Source organism: Gorilla gorilla, chromosome 7 (assembly GCF_029281585.2).
Source record: "Gorilla gorilla gorilla isolate KB3781 chromosome 7, NHGRI_mGorGor1-v2.1_pri, whole genome shotgun sequence".
NCBI lineage: Eukaryota > Metazoa > Chordata > Mammalia > Primates > Hominidae > Gorilla > Gorilla gorilla.
This window is the reverse complement of record NC_073231.2, coordinates 53,382,595-53,405,491: the sequence shown is the minus strand read 5'-3', so window position 1 is coordinate 53,405,491 and position 22,897 is coordinate 53,382,595. Positions and strand designations below refer to the sequence as shown.

At 39.9% G+C, this 22,897-nt stretch overlaps 1 protein-coding gene and 1 pseudogene across 1 annotated transcript in view; both read right to left on the bottom strand.

Annotated features, from left to right (window-relative positions):
• Positions 1-22,897, bottom strand: part of PPP1R42 (protein phosphatase 1 regulatory subunit 42) — a 64,509-nt gene that overhangs the window by 12,613 nt on the left and 28,999 nt on the right. The window contains exons 6-7 of the mRNA XM_019032265.4: positions 11,681-11,798; positions 5,344-5,475 (exon numbers count right to left, since the gene is read on the bottom strand). Of these exons, the coding sequence (XP_018887810.2) occupies positions 5,344-5,475; positions 11,681-11,798 (250 nt within the window). The remainder of the gene's footprint in view (positions 1-5,343; positions 5,476-11,680; positions 11,799-22,897) is intronic.
• LOC101135803 (U4/U6 small nuclear ribonucleoprotein Prp3-like) lies at positions 7,437-9,844 on the bottom strand (annotated as a pseudogene).

Genomic DNA, 22,897 nt, shown 5'->3' with positions numbered 1-22,897 from the left:
CTTATTTATAGTTGAATAGTATTCCATTGTGTATATATACCACATTTTCTTTATCCATTCATCTGTTGGACACTTAGGGCAATTCTGTATCTTGGCTATTGTGAACACTCCTGCAACAAACATGAGGGTGTGGATGTCTCCTTGATACACTGATTTCTTTTCCTTTGGTTAGATGGTCAATAGTGGGATTGCTAGATCATATGGTAGTTCTTCTTCTTTTTTTAATTCAAGGAATTTTTTTAAATTCAAGGAAAATCTGGTAGTTCTATTTGTAGGTTTTTGTTTTGTTTTGCTTTTTTTTTTTCTTTTTTTTTAGACGGAGTCTTGCTCTGTCACACAGGCTGAAGTGCAGTTGTGTGATCTCAGCTCACTGCAACCTCCGCCTCCCAGGTTTAAGAAATTCTCTGCCTCAGCCTCCCGGATAGCTGGGATTACAGGCGTGTGCCACCACGCTCAGCTAATTTTTTTTTGTATTTTTAGTAGAGACGAGGTTTCACCATCTTGGCCAGGCTGGTCTTGAACTCCTGACCTATGATCCACCTGCCTTGGCCTCCCAAAGTGCTGGGATTACAGGCGTGAGCCATCGAGCCCACCCTTGCTTTTTTTTTTTTTTTTTTTAAGAGACAGGGTCTTGCTCTGTTGTCCAGGCAGGAGTGCAGTGGCTTGATCATAGCTTACTGCAGCTTCAAGCTCCTGGGCTCAAGCAATCCCCCTGCCTGAGCCTCCTGAGTAGCTGGGACTACAGGTGTATACTACCACACTGAGCTAATTTTCTTTCTTTCTTTTTTTAGATGGAGTCTCGCTCTGTTTCCCAGGCTGGAGTGCAATGGCATGATCTTGGCTCACTGCAGCCTCTGCCTTCCAGGTTCAATCGATTCTCCTGTCTCAGCCTCCACAGTAGCTGAGACTACGGGTGTGTACCCCCATGCCCGGCTAATTTTTGTATTTTTAGTAGAGAAAGGGTTTCACCATATTGGCCAGGCTGGTCTTGAACTCCTGACCTCAAGTGATCCACCTACCTTGGCCTCCAAAAGTGCTGGGATTACAGGCATGAGCCACCTCGCCTGGCCGCTAATTTTAAAAATAATGTTTTTGAAGAGATGGTGTCTTGCTTTGTTGCCCAGGCTGGTCTTGATCTCCTAGTCTCAACTGATACTTCTGCCTTGGCCTCCAAAAGCACTGGGATTACAGTTGTAAGCCACCACGTCCAGCCCCCTATTTGTAGTTTTTTGAGGAACCTCCATTCTGTTCTCTATAGTGGTTGTACAACTTTACATTCCCACTAACAGTGTATAAGAGAGCTCCCTTTTCTCTGCATCCTCACCAGCTGTATTAGTCCATTTTCATGCTGCTGATAAAGACATACCTAAGACTTGGGTAATTTATAAAGAAAAAGAGGTTTAATGGACTCACAGTTCCACATGGCTGGGGAGGCCTCACAATCATGGCAGAAGGCAAAAGGCACATCTTATATGGTGGCAGACAAGAGAGAATGAGAGCCAGGCAAAAGGGGAAACTGCTTATAAAATCATCAGATCTCATGAGACTTATCCACTATCACAAGAACAGTATGGGGGAAACCACCCCCATAATTCGATTATCTCCCACCACGTCCCTCCCACAACACATGGGAATTATGGAAGCTACAATTCAAGATGAGATTTGGGTGGGGACACAGCCAAACCATATCACCAGCATTTGGTTTTTATTTTTGAGACTAAGTCTCACTCTGTCACCAGGCTAGAGTGCAGTGGTGCGATCTCAGCTCACTGCCTCCTGGGTTCAAGCGATTCTCGTGCCTCAGCCTTCCAAGTAGCTGGAATTGCAGGTGTGCACCACCACACCTGGCTAACTTTTGTATTGTCAGTAGAGACAGGGTTTCACCATGTTGGCCAGGCCGTTCCTGAACTCCTGACTTCAAGTGATCCACCCACCTCAGCCTCCCAAAATGCTGAGATTACAGCCGTGAGCCACTGTGCCTGGCTACCTGTTGTTATTTTTTGTCTTTTTGTTAATAGCCATCCTAACTGGGATGAGATGACACCTCATTGTGGTTTTGATTTGCATCCTGATGATTAAGTGATATTGGGCATATCTTTCTTATATTTGTTGGCCATTTGTGTGTCTTCTTTTGAGAAATGTCTGTTCAGATCCTTTGCCCATTTTAAAACTGGGTTGTTGTTTTTTTGCTTTTGAGATGTTTCAGTTTCTTGTATATTCTGAATAATAATCCTGTCAGATGAATAGTTTACAGATATTTTTCCCATTCTATAGGTTGTCTTTTCACTCTTGATTGTTCCCTTTGCTGTGCAGAAGCTTTTTAGTTTGACATAATCCCACTTGTTTATTTTTGTTCTCATTGCCTGTGCTTTTGAGGTTCTATTATAAAATCTTATCCCAGACCAATGTCCTGAAGCATTTCCTCTAGTAGTTTTATAGTTTCAGGTCTCATATTTAGGTCTTTGATCCATACTGAGTTGATTTTTGCATAGGGTAATAGCTAGGGATCTAGTTTCATTCTTCTGCATATGGATATCCAGTTTTCCCATCACCATTTATTGAAGAGGAGGATAGCTTGAGCCGAGGATTTCAAGATTAGCTTGGGCAACACAGTGAGACCTCATCTCTACAAAAAATATTTTAAAATTAGCTGGGTATGGTTGCACACACCTGTCATCTCAGCTACTTGGGAGTTCTGAGGCAGGAGGATCATTTGAGCCTGGGAGATCGAGGCTGTTGTGAGCTGTGATCCAATGTATGTTCTTGGCACCTTGGTCAAAAATCAGTTGGCTGTAGCTAAGTGGATTGGTTTCTGGGTTCTCTATTCTGTTCTACTAGTCTATGTTTCTGTGTTTTTATACCAGTACCATGGTATTTTGGTTTTGGTTTTGGTTACTGTAGCTTTGTTGTATATCTTGAAGTCTAGTAGTGTGGTGGCTCTGGCTTTGTTGGTTTTGCTCAGTATTGCTTTGGTTATTGGGGTTCCACACACATTTTAGGATTTTTTTTCTATTTCTGTGAAGAATGTCATTGGTATTTTTATAGGGATTGCATTGTATAGATTGCTTTGGTTAGTAGACTATAATTTTTTTAAGTTGTAAATTTAAAGACATATTATTATTTTGTCAAATTTCATTGAAGTTAACAATTAATTAATGTAGTTGTCCCTAAATTAGGAAGAATTTTTGAAATCAGTTAAAATGAAAGAAACTACATTATTTTTAGAATTGGCCCAATTCTGGGGTGAGGGCTGGTATTAAATATTTAAAAAGTGACATCTTTGATGTAATACTGAAAATATGTAAAATACTAGAATCCTTACCCTAGGTCTAGTTCTGCCCTTCACAGCCAGCCAGGAATGAACAGAGGAAAAATGCCTTCTGACTATTTTAGAAGTTTCAGATATTGAGAAATTCACATTGCAACACAGTATACTGCAATATACTCATGAGTATATTATCAACTAAGAAAATCCCATTCTACTTAATGATTTTCCATAATTTATATTCTTTATTTTTTTCAGATGGGGTCTTGCTCTGTTCCCCAGGCTGGAGTGAAGTGGCACAACCATGCTCACTACAGCCTTGATCTCCCAGGCTCCAGTGATCCTCCTTCCTCAGCCTTCCAAGTAGCTGGGACGACAGGCACATGCCACCATGCCTGGCTAATTTAAAAATTTTTTTTTTATAGATGAGGTTTCACTGTGTTGCTCAAGCTGATCTTGAACTCCTAGGCTCAAATTATCCTCCCACCTCAGCCTCCCAAAGTACTGGAACTACAGGTGTGAATCACCATGCTTGGCCCATAGTTCGTATTCAGTGAACATGATATGGCAAAATCACTAGAGCTCCATGCCTCTCCACCCGTGCTCCTCCTCATGTCAGACACCATGTCCTAGAGTGACAGAGCTCCTAGGATATGCTATCCTATCCTAGCAGCTCTGCTAGGATAAAGCCTAGCATAAAGCCTCACTACAGTGTCCCCATTTCCCTTTTCCTATTTCCCTGGCCTAGCCCCTTCACTATGTCCTTATCCCTTCCCTTAGTCAGTTGTAGAACAAGAACATTAGCATTCAAACACTATCATGGAAAGGAGGAAGGGGCTCATTGCAATGTCATGGGCTAAAAAATCTGTGGTCAGTTCTTTTTTTTTTTTTCTTTAAGACGGAGTCTTGTTCTGTCGCCCAGGCTGGAGTGCAATGGCGCAATGTCAGCTCACTGCAACCTCCACCTCCCGGGTTCAAGTGATTCTCCTGCCTCAGCCTCCCGAGTAGCTGGGATTACAGGCACCTGCCATCATGCCTGGCTAATTTTTGTATTTTTGTAGAGATGGGGTTTCACCGTGTTGGCCAGGATGGTCTTGAACTCCTGACCTCAGGTGATCTGCCTGTCTCAGCCTCCCACAGTGCTGGGATTACAGGCATGAGCCACCATGCCCCGCCAGATTAGTCAGTTCTTGGATGCTCCAAAATGAAGATAACTGTTACACATTACTCTTAGTTACATTTTGTTGCATTAGTTAGGCAAGGGAGGTTGGTATGTCCTTTGTAACACAACTTTAGGTATATTATAATCCAAATTTTCAGGTGTTGGAGTATGTGCATAAGAAGGGAGACAGTCCACAGATGTGGTCGTGATATATTTTTATTTTCTATCCTGATGAAAAATGTGATTTGCACTTTTTTTTTTTTTTTTTGAGATGGAGTTTTGCTCTTGCTGCCCAGGCTGGAGTGCAATGGCGCAATCTCGGCTCACTGCAGCCTCCGCCTCCTGGGTTCAAGCGATTCTCCTGCCTCAGCCTCCCAAGTAGATGGGATTACAGGTGCCTGTCACCACGCCTGGCTAATTTTTTGTATTTTTAGTAGAGACAGGGTTTCATCATGTTGGCCAGGATAGTCTTGAACTCCTGACTTCAGGTGATCCACCCGCCTCATCCTCCCAAAGTGCTGGGATTACAGGTGTGAGCCACCGTGCCTGGCCTTTTTGCACTGTTACTTAACAAACATACTAGTGGCTTAGGTTTCACAATTTACATAGCTGATATCATGCACTTTTGCCTGATAATTATACATTTTTCCCCACCCTTGTGGCTCTATGTTTACACAAAACCAAACACAGCTGTTGTTCATAGTGGCTACCATTTACATAAACATTATAGGTGAAATTTCCAATACAAGACAAATTGTACTTATGTACAACTAAGTAAATAAGTTTTTAAAAACCACATAAAACAACAACAACAAAAAACTAAACAAAAACTATTTTATTTGTTGGCATTTTTTTGTTGCCTAGAATATTTCCTTTGCTAGAAGAGCAGTCACCTAATGAGTGACAGAATGCTTACTTATGAGTGAATTGCTTGCATCCTCATTTTTACTGCTCCTTTTTTTGCTGATTTTCTTGGCATCTTTGGATGCTTTCCAATTCATTAGGAATTGTCTTTCTATATTTTTAATTTCTTTTCCATCAAGAAATTCTGGAGAAAAATACATACATTTAAAAAATACAATATATACATATAAACATAAGTCAAAATATGCACTTCTGGTTCAGAGCACAGAAACTTAAGTTACACCATAGACTGAAATAAATTTGTTTTTAAAATACATTAATTATACAACGCATGTACTTTTGTTGAGATTTTATTTATAGATTTTTTCTGATTCCAAAAAGAATATGTGCTTGTTATAAACAATGGAAATATCATTAAATAAAACATTAAAAGGCTCTGTAATTATTATCACCCACCCCTTTTTTTTTTTGAGACAAGTTCTCACTCTGTCATCCAGGCTGGAGTGCATGGAGTGAACTTGGCTTACAGCAACCTCTGCCCCCTGGGGCTCAAGTGATCCTCCCACCTCAGCCTCCCAAATAGCTGGGACCACAGGTGTGCACCACCATCCCCAGCTATTTTTTTGTATTTTTAGTAGAGACAAGGTCTTGCCATGTTGCCCAGGCTGGCCTGGAACTCCTGAGCTTAAGCAATCCGCCTGCCTCGGCCTCCCAAAGTGCTGGGATTACAGGCATGAGCCACCGTGCCTGACCATACCCCTTATTATTTTTGTTTATTTATTTATTTTTGAGACAGGATCTCACTCTGTCACCCAGGCTGGAATGCAGTGGCATGATCTTAGCTCACTGCAACCTCAAAATTCCTCAGCTTAAGTGATCCTCTTGCCTTAACCTCCCAAGTAGCTAGAACAATAGCCATGTGCCACCATGCCTGGATAATTAAAAGCTTTTTTTTTTTTAGAGATGGGATCTCACTATGTTGCCCAGGCTGCTCTTGTATTCCTGGCCTCAAACGATCCTCTCACCTTGGCTTCCCAAAGCCCTGGGATTACAGAGGTATGATAGAAATTGCGCTTCATAAATTATACAAATAATTTTTGCATGTTGTAAGACATTTGGAAAACACACAAAAAATAAAAGAATTATTCCCCAATGAGAAATAATCACTGATAACACTTTTGTATATTTCTTAGCATGTTTTTATTTTCTATATATGTATATAAAATTGGAATCCTCTATATTAGTTTTGCATCCTGCTTATTAATATTGTGTTGTGAACATTTTACCATTTTTTCCTTAAATATGGCTTATGTTTCCTTAATGGCTGGTGTTCTGTTGTTTATGGATATATTATAAAATATTGAACAATTCCCTTATTATAGGATATTTATATTGCCTATATTGTTTCTTTAATTACGTGAACACAGATGATCTTCATTTAATAGAAGGATGATTTTTTCTTCAAAATTTTTTTCTTTCTTTCCATAGGACTCTGCTTGATAGATTTTTTCTAATAAAATTTATTATAGTAGTTTTGAAAATTAGATAGTTTCTCTCATTATCCATGTAATCCACTAGATCCCAGAATGTAGAAAGGATGTAGTAAAATTTATTAGATCACACATTCTTTCAGGGATAATGACAATATTCTGATAAAATATTAGTTGTACTACTGAAAATATTAACACTACCACTTAAACATGAGCCATAATATTGTGTTATACCCAAAGTAGAAAACAAAATGTTGAAACAAAGAATATAAACTAGAACCATAGAATCTAGAAGTAAAACTGTCTCCATATCTTATTTCATGTACTTTTTTTTTCACTGAACTAGCTAGTACTCTCCAAACCATAAGAAATTGTCAAACATCTTAGTACTTATAACTTTACAATAAAGGTCATTCTTTTTTATTATTTATTTAAACAAACTCTTTAATCATATGCACATAAGGGGAATAAAGGGTAACACCAGGCTGACTGGGGAAGGGAGCAAGATATTCTCCCTTTGTCCCAATGTCTGCTTGGCACAGTTCTGAGATCATACAAGTGGGAGTGGGTTGGGAAACAGAATAAGTGAGAGGACAGAAGAGACAAAGGCAAGAGGGGAGAGGCAAGGGCTTGCAGTAGTCTCAATCAGTGGACTCTACACAGATTCACTCAGCGCAAGGTCCCAGTAATGTTCAGCCCCATGCTTTCTGAAATGCTCATGAGCTGTGTTCTCTACAGGACACTGTTTAAACTTCATCTCTCCAAAGCTCCGGTCTTTGGCTGTACCCTCCCAGAATAGTACACATTTGTTGGTTTTCTTCACAGCTTCCTCATCAGATTCCTCATGATCATCTCCCTTTGTGTTAGATGTCTGTTCATCCCACTTTATCCGATGCAGCATAAGATGCTTCAATTTCTTCTGGGTCTTGGGGCCCCCTTCCACTACTACCACGTTGACACCCTTGTGCAGTAACACCACCCCTATCAGGTACAGTTGCCCAGCATTGGCCTCAATCTTGAACTTCTTGGCTGGGGTGCTAAATTTCTAACTCCATCTCAATCTTGAACTTCTTGGCTGGGGTGCTCAAATTTCTAACTCCATATACAGATATGTGTACCCCCTGTGAAATGTCTTAAGCTTTTAAATTTTCTTGACCTTTCTCTGTTTTGCTGTGAGTTTTCAGGCAGAGTTGGCCTCTTCATGCAATTTCTGTCTTTTTGCCATCTGAGCTGTGACATGGGCTTCTACCTTCGTGGGGTCTTGAACAGCTTCTGTTCCTAGTACTCACATCAAATTAGAAATTCTCACTTTGGGTTCTGGAGGAGGCATCAGGCCCAGCCTGACTTTTTCTAGTAGTTCCTTCTGTGCTTCCCTCCTTGTCTGTCTCTGAAGTTTTTTTCTGTTCCTTCTTGGTAAGATACACTCCCAAAGTAACTGGTGTGTCATTGTCGACTGCAGCATTGAGCTGGGCTGGATGTTCAACAAGATTTGTGATTCCAAAATAATCTTCTCTCTTGGGATTTTCCTCTCTAAGGTTAAAGCCATTGGGGATTATGTAAGAGTCCCACCACTCAATTTCAGGGATATCTCCTTCCTTTAGCTCCTTCCTAGGAGCAATAAGGGCAAGCCTAGTCAAAATATGGATGTCTGTTTTTTGAGCTGCTTGTGAAATCTCTGCCTGAAGCTTCTCCAGTTGAGCCTTTGTCCTTAATCGCTGAGCAGTCTTCTGAAATTTGCCCTTGTCATGGAATTTAAAAGTGCGTTTCTGGCGCTGGGAAGCGACAGTGGAGACTCGGGGTCAAAAAAGGTATTGGACTCCATGTCTTCTGATGGCTTTTCTTTTAGCTGTTGCTTGAATGGTTCCCTCTGAAGAGGGAACAGCACGAATATTGGCAGGAGTAGACATGCAGTGTGTCAGCTCAATCTCCTTGCCTGTTGCATCTACAGTGCACCCCTGCTCATCTAGGATCAGTGGTGTAGGTTTAATTTGGTCTTTTAACTCCCCCTTTGGGGAAGCAATGCCCGTGTCATGGAGATTAGCCGGGCCCTCCATGTTGGCATTGCTGATGAGTCCTGGCTTCAGTGCCAGCCTGGCTTGGATTCGAGCTTGTAGTTCAGCTGTTTTCCTTGCCTTCTCAATGGCATCATTCATGAAAGTGGCAGCCTGGGAGGGCTGAATAGTGTGGCCAATTGGAGGTCGCTCTGGTTGGGAGGAAGAAGGAGTCTTTGGCTGAGGTGTAGGGGGGCTAATGAAGCGCAGCTGTTTTTCCTCTCCTGGATTTGTCATTTTGCTGCGTCCATCATCTGATGTGGAGCTTAGTCAGTATGCCAGGACTCTGATGGAGGCTCAGGGATCACCTCTGGCTCTTCTTCCACCTCCTCAAAACGGGGTATTCGCTGCTTCTTTACTCCTGATGATTCCTTGGAGAGCTCAAGAGTCATCACCAAACACCTTCTTTAGCTTTCGTTTTCTGCTTCCGTCACTGCTAGACTTGGAATGCCTAGAGCTTCCGCCTTCCTCCTACAGCCTCAGTTTGTCAACAAATCGGGGAGTAGAATCGTCAAGAAAAGGTTTCAGATGATCGGCTGCCTTCTTCTTGTCCATGCTTTTCCCCACAGCAGTTCAATGCTGCTGTGACCACTGTAGGCTCTGAGAAACCCAGCACGCTCTTCACTGTCTTCTCACCCACCTTGGAGCCTCCCAAACTGCTGGGATTACAGGCGTGAGCCACCGCGCCCTGCCTGACATCACTGATAAATTAGGGAGAAAAGGTTAAGGAAGAGTGGCTAATTCTAGTTATCAACGACTGTGAAAGGATCCATGGTTTCAGCTCATCCAGCTTCCTCTTAGTGCCGTTTTTCAGGAAAAAGAGAATAGCTCAAATGGGACTCAATACTACAGCTCACAAACTTCAGCCGCGAGACGGAGACCGAAAGTTAAACCGGAACCAGAAACCTTCTGACTGCCCTAGGCCTGTTGTCCCTATCGCCACGGCAGCTGCCACGCCGCTGTCTCCCAACACGTGACCAGAGTGGGCCGGGCCGCCAATTCGTGCAGCCATGTTTGCCACTTTCCTGGAGGCAGAGCGCGTGCGTCGCAGTACCAAAACGTTTCCGTGAACAAGTTGCTTGCTTTCTGTTTCCCGGACTAAGCCTATTTCTGCCGAGTTAATGTCTTTAACTTCCTGAAGCGGAAATTAGGCTACTTTCAGTTTTCCTTATATGGAGAATAAGTGCGCAAAAGTAAACTGCTAGGACGAAGAGTGAGGCTTCTGCTTTTGTGCTCAAACATAGCCTTTCTGATAGAAAGTAAATACTTTCACAGTCGTGATAACTAGAATTAGCCATCCCTCCTTAACCTTTTCTCCCTAATTTAACAGTGGCGTCAGGCTGGGCCGGTGGCTCATGTCTGTAATCCCAGCACTTTGGGAGGCCAAGGTGGGTGGACCACTTGAGGTCAGGAGTTCGAGACCAGCTTGGCCAACATGATGAAACCCCGCCTCTACTCTAAAGGTCATTCTTTGATGCTCAGTTTTTCCAGCCACTTATATTTATTGATGTCTTTCCAGATCTATTTTTATTAATAATTATATAGCTTGTTAGTATATTTTTGGATGAGATATATGTAATCAATACATACTTTAAAAATATACTATAAAGATAAGGAATGAAAATTCCAAGTCTTTTATTGTAATCTCTTCTTCCTCATGTTAATGTCCCAAACAGAGCTGAGGAATGACTAGGAAACTATGCCTCCGTTAACCTGTCTCCATCTCATTTTTAGCAAATGATCTTTTTTTTTTTTTTTTGAGACTTGTCTCACTTCGTCACCCAGGCTGGAGTGCAATGGCATGATCTCGGCTCACTGCGACCTCCGCCTACCGGGTTCAAGCGATTCTCCTATCTCAGCCTCCCGAGTAGCTGAGATTTCATGTGCACACTGCCACCCCCGGCTATTCTTTTGTATTTTAGTAAAGATGGGGTTTCACCGTGTTGCCCAGACTGGTCTCAAACTCCTGACCTCAGGCAATCCACCTACCGCGGCCTCCCAAAGTGCTGGGAACACAGGCGTGAGCCACCGCGCCCGGCCTCAAATGTTCTTATTTGAAGTTAATAGGTGTGAACATGGTTCAAGACTGGGAGCCACGTAATGAATTCAAGATTATAGAACTATGAGATTTATTTCATTTTAATAAGTTTCTCTCAATACAAAATTTGCTTCCACTCATGCTAAGTAAACCAAATATGTGGATTGTCACTCTATTTGGTGAGGACTGGGTAACCTAAAAAACATAAAATGACTCCCATAGCCTTCGTGAGAGGTCACTGCCCATCTTTCTGATGCTGTGTCACTTGGTCACTATTAATCGAGTGTTTTTGTCCATTTCCCCCAGTATGGTGCACATTCAGGAATGTTGTTTGTAAGGATCTCATAAAGGGTCTCCTCACCCAGCTCTCCTATCAAACGAAAGGGATTCCTGTATGTTCTTAGGGTAACATTTGGCAAATGTCAAGCAATGAAAACTTTGATCAATTTTATCTACAGAACCAAGAGCTAAGGAGTCTCTTGGGATCATCAAAGGATTTGTGCTAACGAAAGTTTGGCAAAAGGTCAGCAAGTTCTACACATTTATGACTAACCATTTTTATTGGTAATAGCAAAATATCCTCCTTAAGGAATAAGTATCAGGTGCTTTAATTACTTCTGAACAGTAGATGTTTTTCATGCTTTATTTGTCAATTTTAACTTTTGCTCTTATTCAAAATATTGAATTTAAAGTTGACAGTTTTCACAGATCCAGATGTCAGATTTATATTTCTGAAAGCTTGCTGGTAAAATAACTAAAAAGTTAACTAGGTGTCATTCTCTTAAAAATTATATTAATATAAATATGTACCCAGTGATTTGGACACCAATATCAGTCTGTCCCTGTATTTTGGTTTGAGACAAACAGGATTTCCATTTAGATCAATTTTCCACAGCTTCATCAACTTGTTCAGTAAAAACTCCAAATCCTATAATTAGAGAAGAAAAAGCAAAGCACAAGCATTTCATATTTACCAATACTTCTAGCATGTCAGTTATTGCTTTTAAAGGTAATTATTGCTTTCATGGAGTTCTAGCTCAGAGCCAGGTACTTAGAAGGCGCATAATAACTAAATTTTGAATAAAACAATCTATACTGATAATAGAAGGCACTGAAGATGAGGCAAAAAAATGAGGTCCTAAGTTGAGGGCCACACAACTGTTCTCTGTCATACTCCCTTAAATGGCCCCCACTGCAGCTCAGAAAAAACTTTTTCCTGCGGAAGATGCCCTATTCTTAGTGTAGCTCATAGAAGTTTACAGATTAGGCAATTAAGGGGTAGTGAGTAAGCAGTCACTGGTGATTGTAAGGAATGTGTGTTGTTGCTTTTTATTTTACAAAGAATGCATATTCATTTTTTAAGTGTTTAAAAAAAAGACCAAAAAACAAACACCTACCAAAGGGAAAAATGGAAGAAAGGGGGAAAAAATCATTTGTATGCTTATCATGCAAAGATCACTTTTAATATGCTGTTATGTATCCTTCTAATCTTTTTGAGCATAGGGACTTTCGGGAGGGTAAATATTTTTAATTATCATAATTGTACTGTGAGTACAATTTTGTTTTACATTATATCATAAATATTTGCATGTTTTTATAGCTTATAAGAAAATCAGCTAACTGATAGTTCAAGGAATAATAAAGTTATTCCATGGTCTACAACCCAAATAAATGTGAGGAAAACAGATTAACGGAACTTAAGAACTAACTGTCTCAGTTTGCTTTTTTCACAGCATCTTTGTCCCTATTTGGGTTTCTTTTCCTATCCAGTGTCACTCTTTCCTCAGTACTTTGTCTGTTATGTCTTGCTTTCTCCCCTTCCCCACTTTCTAAAAAGTGTATTTTATCTTAACTGCTATTTAATGAAAATGAAGTACACTTTGAGTATTTCTTATAAGTAGCCAAAGTTCTGTTCTTTATTTTTCTTCATTGTTTCTGTTCTTTATTTTTAATATCAGATACATTTAATCTGTAATGAATTACTCAACAAAAGTAGTGCACATAGCTTGGCTATTGTGAATATTGCTGCAAAGAACATGGGAGTGCACATGTTGCTTTTAAAATAGTAATTTCACTTTCTTTTGATATATACCCTAAATTTAGTCTGCACTAGACTTTGAGGGATTCCAATAAGTAATTTATGTGAAAATATAAGACATTGTTTTTTTAAAAATAAGGCAATCCTAAACTTCCTGGCACTGCTGCTTACTGTGTGACCTTAGGCAAATATATGTCTTCATCTATAACTTGAGGTTAATTAAGATTAGTTGCCATGGCATATATAAGTGCCTGGAACAAAGAAAAATAATAAATGTGTCAGTTCTCTGCCTGTTTGCCTGCCCTGCTACCTCTTAACTAATTCCCTTTCTCTTAATTTTTGTCAACAGAGAGCGAAAACAGTTTAAGTAAGGAAGAAGAAACTTCTTGACCTATTGACAAATAAGTAGTTGACTTTTTATAAGAAAGTTATCTTCATAAATTATAACTTCAGCCTTCAGTTCTGGGGTCTGGAATATGCCTTCTCCAACAGCATTTGTTTGGCAGGGTTTAATAGAGCCGTAACTATCTTATTTTACGTGACAGTTACATTGTATTTCTTTTACTCTAAAAACCTATAAGGAAGGGATTATGCATCACATTTTTTACAGTGTTGAATGTGATGCCCATCATCTAAAAGTTAATACAAACACTTAGAGAACGTTAAATTAATATAGATAAAAAGAGTGCTTAGAGTTTTGTTAATTGTTCTTTACTTGATAAATGACCTTCGACATACTCCCTCCAGTGTATGTTTATTTAAGACTAAACTAATCCTGTGCTGAAATACGATTACCCTTTGGATACGCTCTGGTTGTTCATTGCCTTCCTGTCTTTAATAAAAAGCTTTCACTTTCCTGCTCTTCAATAAGTTACTAAAGGAAGCAGACACTTTTCTGGACAGTCTCTATTTGATAAATGATCATGTCATGCTATCACTTAGAGGAGTGCTGCAAAATACTAAGGAGCAAATTCTATTTCCCCTGCAGGGCTGATGCCTAAGCTCCTTTCTAGGCGTCTGCAGCACAGCAATGCTCTCTCTACCATTAATGATGACCGCTAATGAACCTGTATTTGACCAGCATACTCCAATCTTTATCGGAAATGTCTGGACCAACCGTCCTTACTAAATCTAAAGACAGCCATTTGTCATCCCTCTGACTGCCTGTCATCATCTGCCTGGGAAAATCTATAATTTTTGGCTTGTTCCTGACTCAACTGTGCAATGAATAAATTTATCTTTGGGTCACTCTGCTTGTCAGGATCAATATTAAGCAGAGGTTGAATAAATTAGAAACTGAGAAAACATGACAGGCCGTAGAGGTTTGTTCATTTGTGTCTTATAAATCAGATATTTAGTTCATATAAGAGGCAAACATGTCAAATTTTTTATTTCCCTCATTCATACTGAAGATTCTATACCTCATGATAAATGGTCGTCAGAAAACCAATGAAGTAAATCACTAATATATCTGATTTTGAGATGAACTTTTCAGATCATTGTATTGATTTAGCAAACTTTACAGACTTAAAAACTATAGGTAAAGATTAAACTTTTTTTTGTTCTTCAAGTTTTATACATTTTTGGAGCCATGATATTTATTTGACCTAATAGTGTCAGCAAGCTATATAATGCTGGCCCTAGTGAAGTTCATGGCTCAACTTAGCCTCATCAAGCTACTTGTACAAATGCAAAAGTTTTATTGTAAATTGTTGTTAAACTATCTAATAATTTTTATACATTGATGAATATCTGTTTAAAGGAGGTACAGGAAAAACATGCAAAGACATGTTAACCAAAAGTAAATGTTATTTAAACTAGAGCCCTGTAAGTTAAAGGAGTTTCTACACTATGGAGTATTGTTTGGCCTAAAACCTCTCTTTCGCCTTCTCTTCAGTGGTTGACCTTGCCACCAATTTTACTGGGGAGAAGTGGGTCATCCGTCCACCAAGTTTTCTCAGTTATCTGCCTTTGATTTCACACTTCCTCTTCCATTCTTCTTTTCCATTTTTCTCAACAAAGGAAGAGTCACACCTCTTTCCCCAGGTTAAGTAGTTCTTTTGTTCCCAGCCTTTTCTTCCTGGGATCTTCTCTGCCTTCCATTTCCATTTCCAGTATCTCCCTCTTATCTGGAGTTTATTTTGTCTCTTACCTACCATTGCCAAACTTCTTGAAGACTGATCCGGACTAATGCTTCTCAAACTTTCATGTGCTTAAGAATCCTGAGTGATCTTATTTAAATGCAGGTTCTGAGTTGTTAGGTCTGAGACAGAAGCCGAGATTCTGCATTTCCGCTGCTGCTGCTGGTCTAGGTCCCCACTTGGAGTTGGCCTAGTCTACTGCATGGCTATAGTGTGGATAACAGCTGGTTGCTTCTTCAACCACTGGGCACTCCTGCAATCTGGTGCCACTGAAAAGGCATTGCTAGCCTTATCACTGATCCACACATTGCCAATCACATACTTTCCCAGTCTCAATTCTTTGGAATATCGTACCCTGGTCACCACTCCATGGCTTTGTGATTCTACGTTCTTGCATGGATCCTTCATGAATCTCTGACTCCACAAGTAACAAACCTCTGACTACAGAAATCCCCAATGTATGAAAAGGCTGTTTCATACATTGGGGAAATCTCTATTAAAGTTTCCACCATCTCTCACTTCCTAACTAACCTGGCCTCTTCCAATCTGTTCTTCATATTGTAGCCATGTGGATCTTTTCAAACCGCTAATCTCAGCCACATACCGAGAACTGAACATCTAACTAATAAAACATCTAACTAATAGAAGCAACTACTAATAAAACATCTAACTAATAGAACATCTAACTAATAAAAGCAATGCTATAAGAACATCTGTGCAGTGACAGTCTTCCCCATAATGCATCAGCACGTTTCCAGAGAGCGAGAGCTCTCACTGGGGAGCAGGAGCATATGTCCCTGGTGGGAGAACCTTGGGGACCAATTCACTTGATTCCTTTTCTATAATCTATGTTTATTCCTTTCAAACAGTGTTTGTTTCCCTTCCCTGGACCACAGCAGAATGTAAAATCACAGCTAGAAAAAAGTTTGCCTCCCGTAACCCATTGCCTTCTCTATTTATACTTAGACCCTTTATAGAAAAAGAATGGCCACATTTATGATAATAGTCAAACTTCTGTTACCCTAAAGAAAGAGAGGTCATCTATGCACAAGAGGAAGAACCAAATTATGTGGGAGGCCAAGCTGAGCATTTCTTTGTACTCTCTCCCCTCCTGACTATAGGCAATCTTGACGATGATAGTAGTTTCAGTGACCACTTAATATGCTGAAGATTCACATTTATTTATCCTCTGAGCTCTGGCCTCATATGTCCAATTATGTACTTGACATTTTCTCTGGAACATTTCAAAGGCACTTCAAACCCTACACTACGAAAACTCATGATCTCTCAAACTTAACTCTTGACTTCTTTATTTCTCATTGTGCAAGGCAAGAAGCCCAGGAATCACTCTTGACCTCTCCTTCTCCCATGCTCCCTATATCCAACTCACAACCAACTCTTATCCACTTTACTTCCTAAACAGCTTTCCAATCTGTCAACTCCATTTCCATCCCTACCTTATTAAAGTCTCCATCATCTCTCACTTTGTAACTAGCCTGGCCTCTTCCAGTCTGTTCTTCACACTGTAGCCATGCAGATCTTTTCAAACCGCTAATCTCCAGTTACTTCACTCCTGGCATAAACACCTCCATTGGCTCCTCATTGTTCTAAGGATAAAGACAAAACTCTCTTTCATGCCTATGTGGCCCATCTACCCACTGGCCTCTGCACTATGTTCCACCTTCACTATCTCAGCTTCTTATCCCTCATTTGCCATGCTCCAACCTGCCCCAGGACCTTAGCACATGCTGTTTTATTTGCCTGATAAGTGTTTCTTTTCTCTCAGAGCTCAGCTATCCCTTCCTTAGAGAAGCCTTTAGTGACCTCTCTAACTAGAACAGATCCCTCTCTTATAATAGGCTCGCAGAGACACATACTTCATTTTTGTGGTACTTGTGCAATTTTATATTTGTTTTGGGATGATTATGTGCTTAATGTTTCTCTTCCCCTGAATGTTGAGAATTCCTCAAGGCCAGGGATCATATCTGTTTTCTGCTCACTTTTGTGTCCCCCATTGTTTAGCAAGTACTGCCACATAGTAGGTGTTTTCAATGAATGTATAAGAGATGAATGAATGAATGAATGAATGAATGAATGAACAAGAGAGGGGCAGGTGACCTAAGGCTAGAAGCAGGACAGGAATTATAGGGAGAAATAAGATGGAACCATTTTTGAAGAAGTTGCTAATTAGAGGTGCTGCAGACATGGAAAGAGAAAGAAAAGAAAGACTATCTTCTCTTTTCTTCTATTTCCTCCTCTGTCCCTTCTCTCCATTTATATATCCTCCTGTCTAGAAGTTCCTGCCCTGGACCAGTTTTGGATTAAGGAATAGCAGAGATGAAGGCAGAGTTAGAGGATCTTGGTGGTAAGGAGTCCTTGGCAGTTGTGGGTCTAAAGATGTGAGGAGAGGAGAGGGAATGAAATCTCAAGCAGCAGGAGGGCCAAAAGTTACTTGGCTACCCAGCTTCTTACAGGTAGCCTCTGTAATGAGGCATATCCTGTGCCTCAGCCTCTAATGCAGCCACTCCCTTGTGGCTCTAGGACCCTCAGTAAGCTAGGGCATGGCATTGTTTCAGAATGCCTATATTTCCTGGAAACCCAGTTCTCTCTTTTCTTTCCACAGAGCTCAAGAATTTCAGTCCCTTGGTAGCACTTTTCCTTGCTACATGTGTTCCTTTAAGTATCTTCCTTTCTCACTGCTCCAACCAGAATCTTGGTTGAAAGATTCAAAGTTGTTTAACCGTCCTAAGGGATCATTATTTTTTCATATTTTCTTAAAGTAGTCACTTACAAAATGTGTCTTCTATGCCAAAAGATATATAAATTCAGTTTGATGGAACAAGACTACAAGAAGACAATTTGTAGATACACACAAATTGCTAACATGCTTTAGTTTATAATACTTCGCAAAAATCTATCTGCAATATTGATTAACAGGACTTTCATAGTATGGAGTAATCTATTACAATATTTATAATAATACAATGGTGTGACTAAGGTTCCTTTTAAAAACATTTGAATATTAATTTTAAATTTTGAATTTTTACTTTTAGAGATAATGGTAAATTATCAGCAAAAGTAATAACTTTAAAATGATAATTTCCTGTGTAAGAACTACACTAGTTATTTCCTGTATTTTCTGTAGGCACACTTAAGGAACTTAGGTCCATATAAAAGCAGCTGCTCTAAGTGCTGAAAACCTTGGGTAATTACAGTGGTTTTGTTAGGATTCTCTAATGATGTCCATTTCTTTTTCCCCATGGCACAAAGCTGTCTGTTGCTGACGATTCAGGATGGATGTCAGTGACCTTATATATGGCATGAGAGATTTTTCGCCTATAGCACAGGGTTTGATGTCAGTAGCTTTTAGACAATGTCAGTGAACAAAAAGAAGGAAAAAATTAAAGCCAAATATAGAGATGCTGCCCAGGAATACATAACAGAAAAACGAGTTAATATTCTGATGCTAGGCTTCAACATGTCCTTTGACTAAGCCTTCAGAAGATTATTTAAAATGAACCAAAAAAGCACATTTCAAACATATCCTGGGCAATGTCTATATTCAGAATGCCAAGAAACTGTGTCCAGGCATTTTTTATTGTTTGTGTCTTCATGGTGGAAGTAAAAGAACTTAAGATTTTATTCTTACTCCTTGGATATCTTCACTCAACGGGAGGGAAAAGCAACTTTTGGTATATACCAACAGCTGGAACTCAGTGAATGGTTTGCATTCCTTCTCCAGAATATTTTTTTGTGCCCTTCTTCATTTGTTCTATAAACATACAGTAGGTGCCTGCTATGTGCCAAGCACTGGGCTGGGCTCTGGGTAACCCTGAAGTAAATAAATCAAAATTCCTTGCATTCAAAGCTACTCAGTCTGATGAGGGATATGGTGATACACAATAATAAGGTTGTATTGATCAAGTTTCCTCACCAACCATTCTCTATTTAAATTATGTTAAAAAATTAAAGTGAGATAATCAACACAGTTAAAATATCAAATAAGATCATAGGGTTTATAACAAAACTTAAAGAGTATGTCAGGGCTTATAACAAAACCACTTTCAACTTCTTCAGCTATTTCTACACACATTTATGTCCACATTTCTAAATAACAATGGCTATTTTTGATTTTTAAATCTTAGATATTTATCTACTAAATTTCTACTATGAAAGATGATGATTTAATTCTCATAAGTACTACCTCCAACCCCTACTACACTTCCCTTCTCCCACTATGTCAGTAGAGTTATACTAACATTGTTAATTAATTTTCACTGAGTGTCTTATTATTATTATTATTTCAGACAGAGTCTCACTCTGTCACCCAGGCTGGAGTGCAGTAGTATGATCATGGCTCACTGCAGCTTTGACCTCCCAGGCTCAAGCGATCCTTCCACCGAAGCCTCCCGAATGGCTGGGACTCAGGCATGTGCCACCATGCCTGTCTAGTGTTTCTGTATTTTTTGTAGAGATAGGGTTTCACCATCTTCCCCAGGCTGGTCTCGAACTCGTGAGCTCAATCAATCCTCCTGCCTTGGCCTCCCAAAGTGCTGGGATCACATATGTGAGCCACTGCACCTGGCCAAGTTTCAGTGACTATATTATTAAGCTCAATTAAGTATTCTTCACAGCTGAACTACATAATACACTAGGATTGCTTCTTCTTTTCCCTAGAGTTAAAAATTGCCTAATTTCTTAATTTTCTATGTACTTACCACAGTTCAGTCTGTTGCAACATGGGCTGGGTGCCTTCTAGCCTACCGTACAGCTGCTGTCCTAAGACTTACCTTCACTTCTGTGAATTTCCTTAGCTTTTCTACTGTTTCCTAGATACCATGTCTTCCCTTTTCCTAGTTTACTCTCCTGTTTAGGTGGAATACTCAATTTTTATGGGTCGTGCTTTTTGTGTTCTTTTAAAGAAATCTTTATTTTTTTTCTAGAAGTTTTATATTTTAGCAGCTAAATTTGGATATGATCCATTTTGAGTAAATTTTTGTGCATGGGGTAAAGGGTGAAGGTTCACTTTTTCTATTTGGATATCCAGTTATTCCACCATTTGTTGAAAACATTATCCTTTCTTCCATTGAAATATTGGATTTTTTGGCTGGGCACGGTGGCTCACACCTGTATTTCTAGCACTTTGGGAGGCTGAGGCAGGTGGATCACTTGAGGTCAGGAGTTCAAGAAAAGCCTGGCCAACATGCCGAAACCCTGTCTCTACCAAAAATATAAAAAATTGGCTGGGTGTGGTGGCATGTGCCTATAATCTCAGCTACTTGGAAGGCTGAGGCAGAAGAATTGCTTGAACCCAGGAGGCGGAGGTTGCAGTGAGCTGAGATTGTGCCACTTCATTCCAGCCTGGGCAACAGAGCGAGACTCTTAAAAATCAGTTGACTCTATGTGTGAATTTGTTTATAAACTGTTCTGTTTCCTTAATCTTCATGGCCACCCTATGTCAATGCCACATTGTCTTGATTATCATAGCTTTAAAGTTGTGAAATCAGGTAGGGTAAGTCTCCAAATGTATTTTATTTTATTTTATTTATTTTATTTTTGAGAAAGGATCTCACTTTGAAACCCAGGCTGGAGTGCAGTGCCGTGATCATGGCTCTCTGCTGTCTCAACCTCCTGGGCTTATGAGATCCTCTCACCTCAGCCTCCTGAGTAGCTGGGACCACAGGCATGTTCCACCACACCCAGCTAATTAAAAAAAAGAGTGATTCTCTAGCCTCAGACTCCCAAAGAGCTAGGATTACAGATGTGAGCCACTGTGCCTGGCTTTTTTTTTTTTTTTTTTTCTCCAAGAAACACGGTCTCACTCTGTTGCCCAGGCTGAAGTACAGTGGCACAATCATGGCCCACTGTAGCCACGACCTCCAGGGCTCATGTAATCCTCCCACCTCAGCCTTTTGGGTAGCTGGTACTATAGGCCACCATTCCCAGCTAATTAAAAAAAAAACAAAACAAAACACCTTTTAGAGGAGGGGTCTTGCTATATTGCCCAGGCTGGTCTCAAACTCCTGGGTTCAAGCAATCCTCCTGCCTCATCCTCCCAAGGTACTGGGATTATAAGCATGAGTTACCATGCCTGTGATGGTTTTACCAATTGGTTCTTTTTACGCCTTTTCTTATAAATTTTAGGATTGATTTGTCAATTTCTAAGAGAAAAGAATCTGAGACCTTGATTGGGATTATGTTGAATGTATAGATCAATTGAAAAGGAATTAGCACTTTAAGAATACAGAGCCTTCAACCATGCATGTGTAGGGGCAGGCAGTATATAAGAAATCTCTGTACTTTCCTTTCAATTTTGCTATGAATCTAAAATTAATCTAAACAATAAAGTCTATTAAAATAAAAAAATCAAAACCAGAAAAAAAGTCTATTAAAACAAAAAATCAAAACCAGAATACAGTCTGCTAATACACGAAAATGGTATCTCTCTCCATTTATGTAGATCTTCTTTAATTTCTTCCAATATTTTGTGTTTTTATTGTACAGCTCTTGCACAGTTTTAAAAATGTATCCCTAAGTATTTTATATATCTGATGAAGTTATAAATGCCATTAAAAAAATTCATTTCTAGTTGTTCACTGCTAGTCAATGGGAACACAGTTACGTTTAGCATATTGACCTTGCCATTAAGCATATGGCTTTGCTAAATACACTCCATAAGTTCTAATAGCTTTTTGCAGATTTCTTATCATTTTATATGTACCCAATCACATAGTCTGCAAATAAAGAACATTTTGTTTCTTCCTTTTCAAGCAATGTCATTTGTTTCATTTTTTGGCCTTATTGCACTGGCTAAGACAGGTGCAACTCTAAGGTTGAGTAATGTGGTATAGCAAACATCCTTCCTTTATTCTTAATCTTAGGGAAAGCATTCAATCTTTCATCATTAAGTATGTTGTTATGTAGATTTTATATAGATGCCTACTATCAGGTTAAGTTCCTTTCTATTTACAGTTTGCTGATAATTTTTAAAAATCATACATGGTGCTGAATATCATGCATTTTGTGCATCTATTGAGGTGATCATATAATATTTCTCCTTTATTCTGTTTGGTGAATTACATTCATTTATTTCTGAATGCCAAAACAATCTTGCATTCCTGAGATAAGCCTCACCTGGTCATTGTGTGTTTTTTTTTATATATTGCTGGACTTGATTTGCTAATATTTTAGTAGGGATTTTTGCTTCTCTGTTCATAGGGTATATTGCTCTTTAGTGTTCTTGTAATATTGCTGGTTTGATAACATGAGTTGGGAAGTAGTCCCTGCTTCTCTGTTTTCTTTCTTTTTTTCTTTCTGAGACAGGGTCTCACTTTGTTCCCCCGGCCAGCTGGAGAGCAGTGGCATGATCTCAGCTCACTGCAGCCTCGACTTCCCGGGTTCATGTGATCCTCCAACCTCAGCCTCCTGTGTAGCTGGGACTACAGATGGGCACCACCATGCCTGGCTAATTTTTTTTTTCTTTGAGATGGAGTCTCACTCTGTTGCCTAGGCTGGAATGCAGTGGCATGATCTCGGCTCACTGCAACCTCCACCTCTTGGGTTCAAGAGATTCTCCTGCCTCAGCCTCCCAAGTAGCTGGGATGACAGGCATATGCCACCACACCCAGCTAATTTTTTTATTTTTAGTAGAGACGGGGTTTCACCATGTTGGTCAGGCTAGCCTCGAACTCCTGACCTCAGGTGATCCTCCTGCCTTGGCCTCCCAAAGTGTTGGGATTACAGGCATGAGCGCTGGCTAATTTTTGTATATTTTGTAGAGATGGGGTCTCCCCACGTTGCCCAGGCTGGGTTTTGAACTCCTGAGCGCAAGAGATCTGCTCAGCTTGG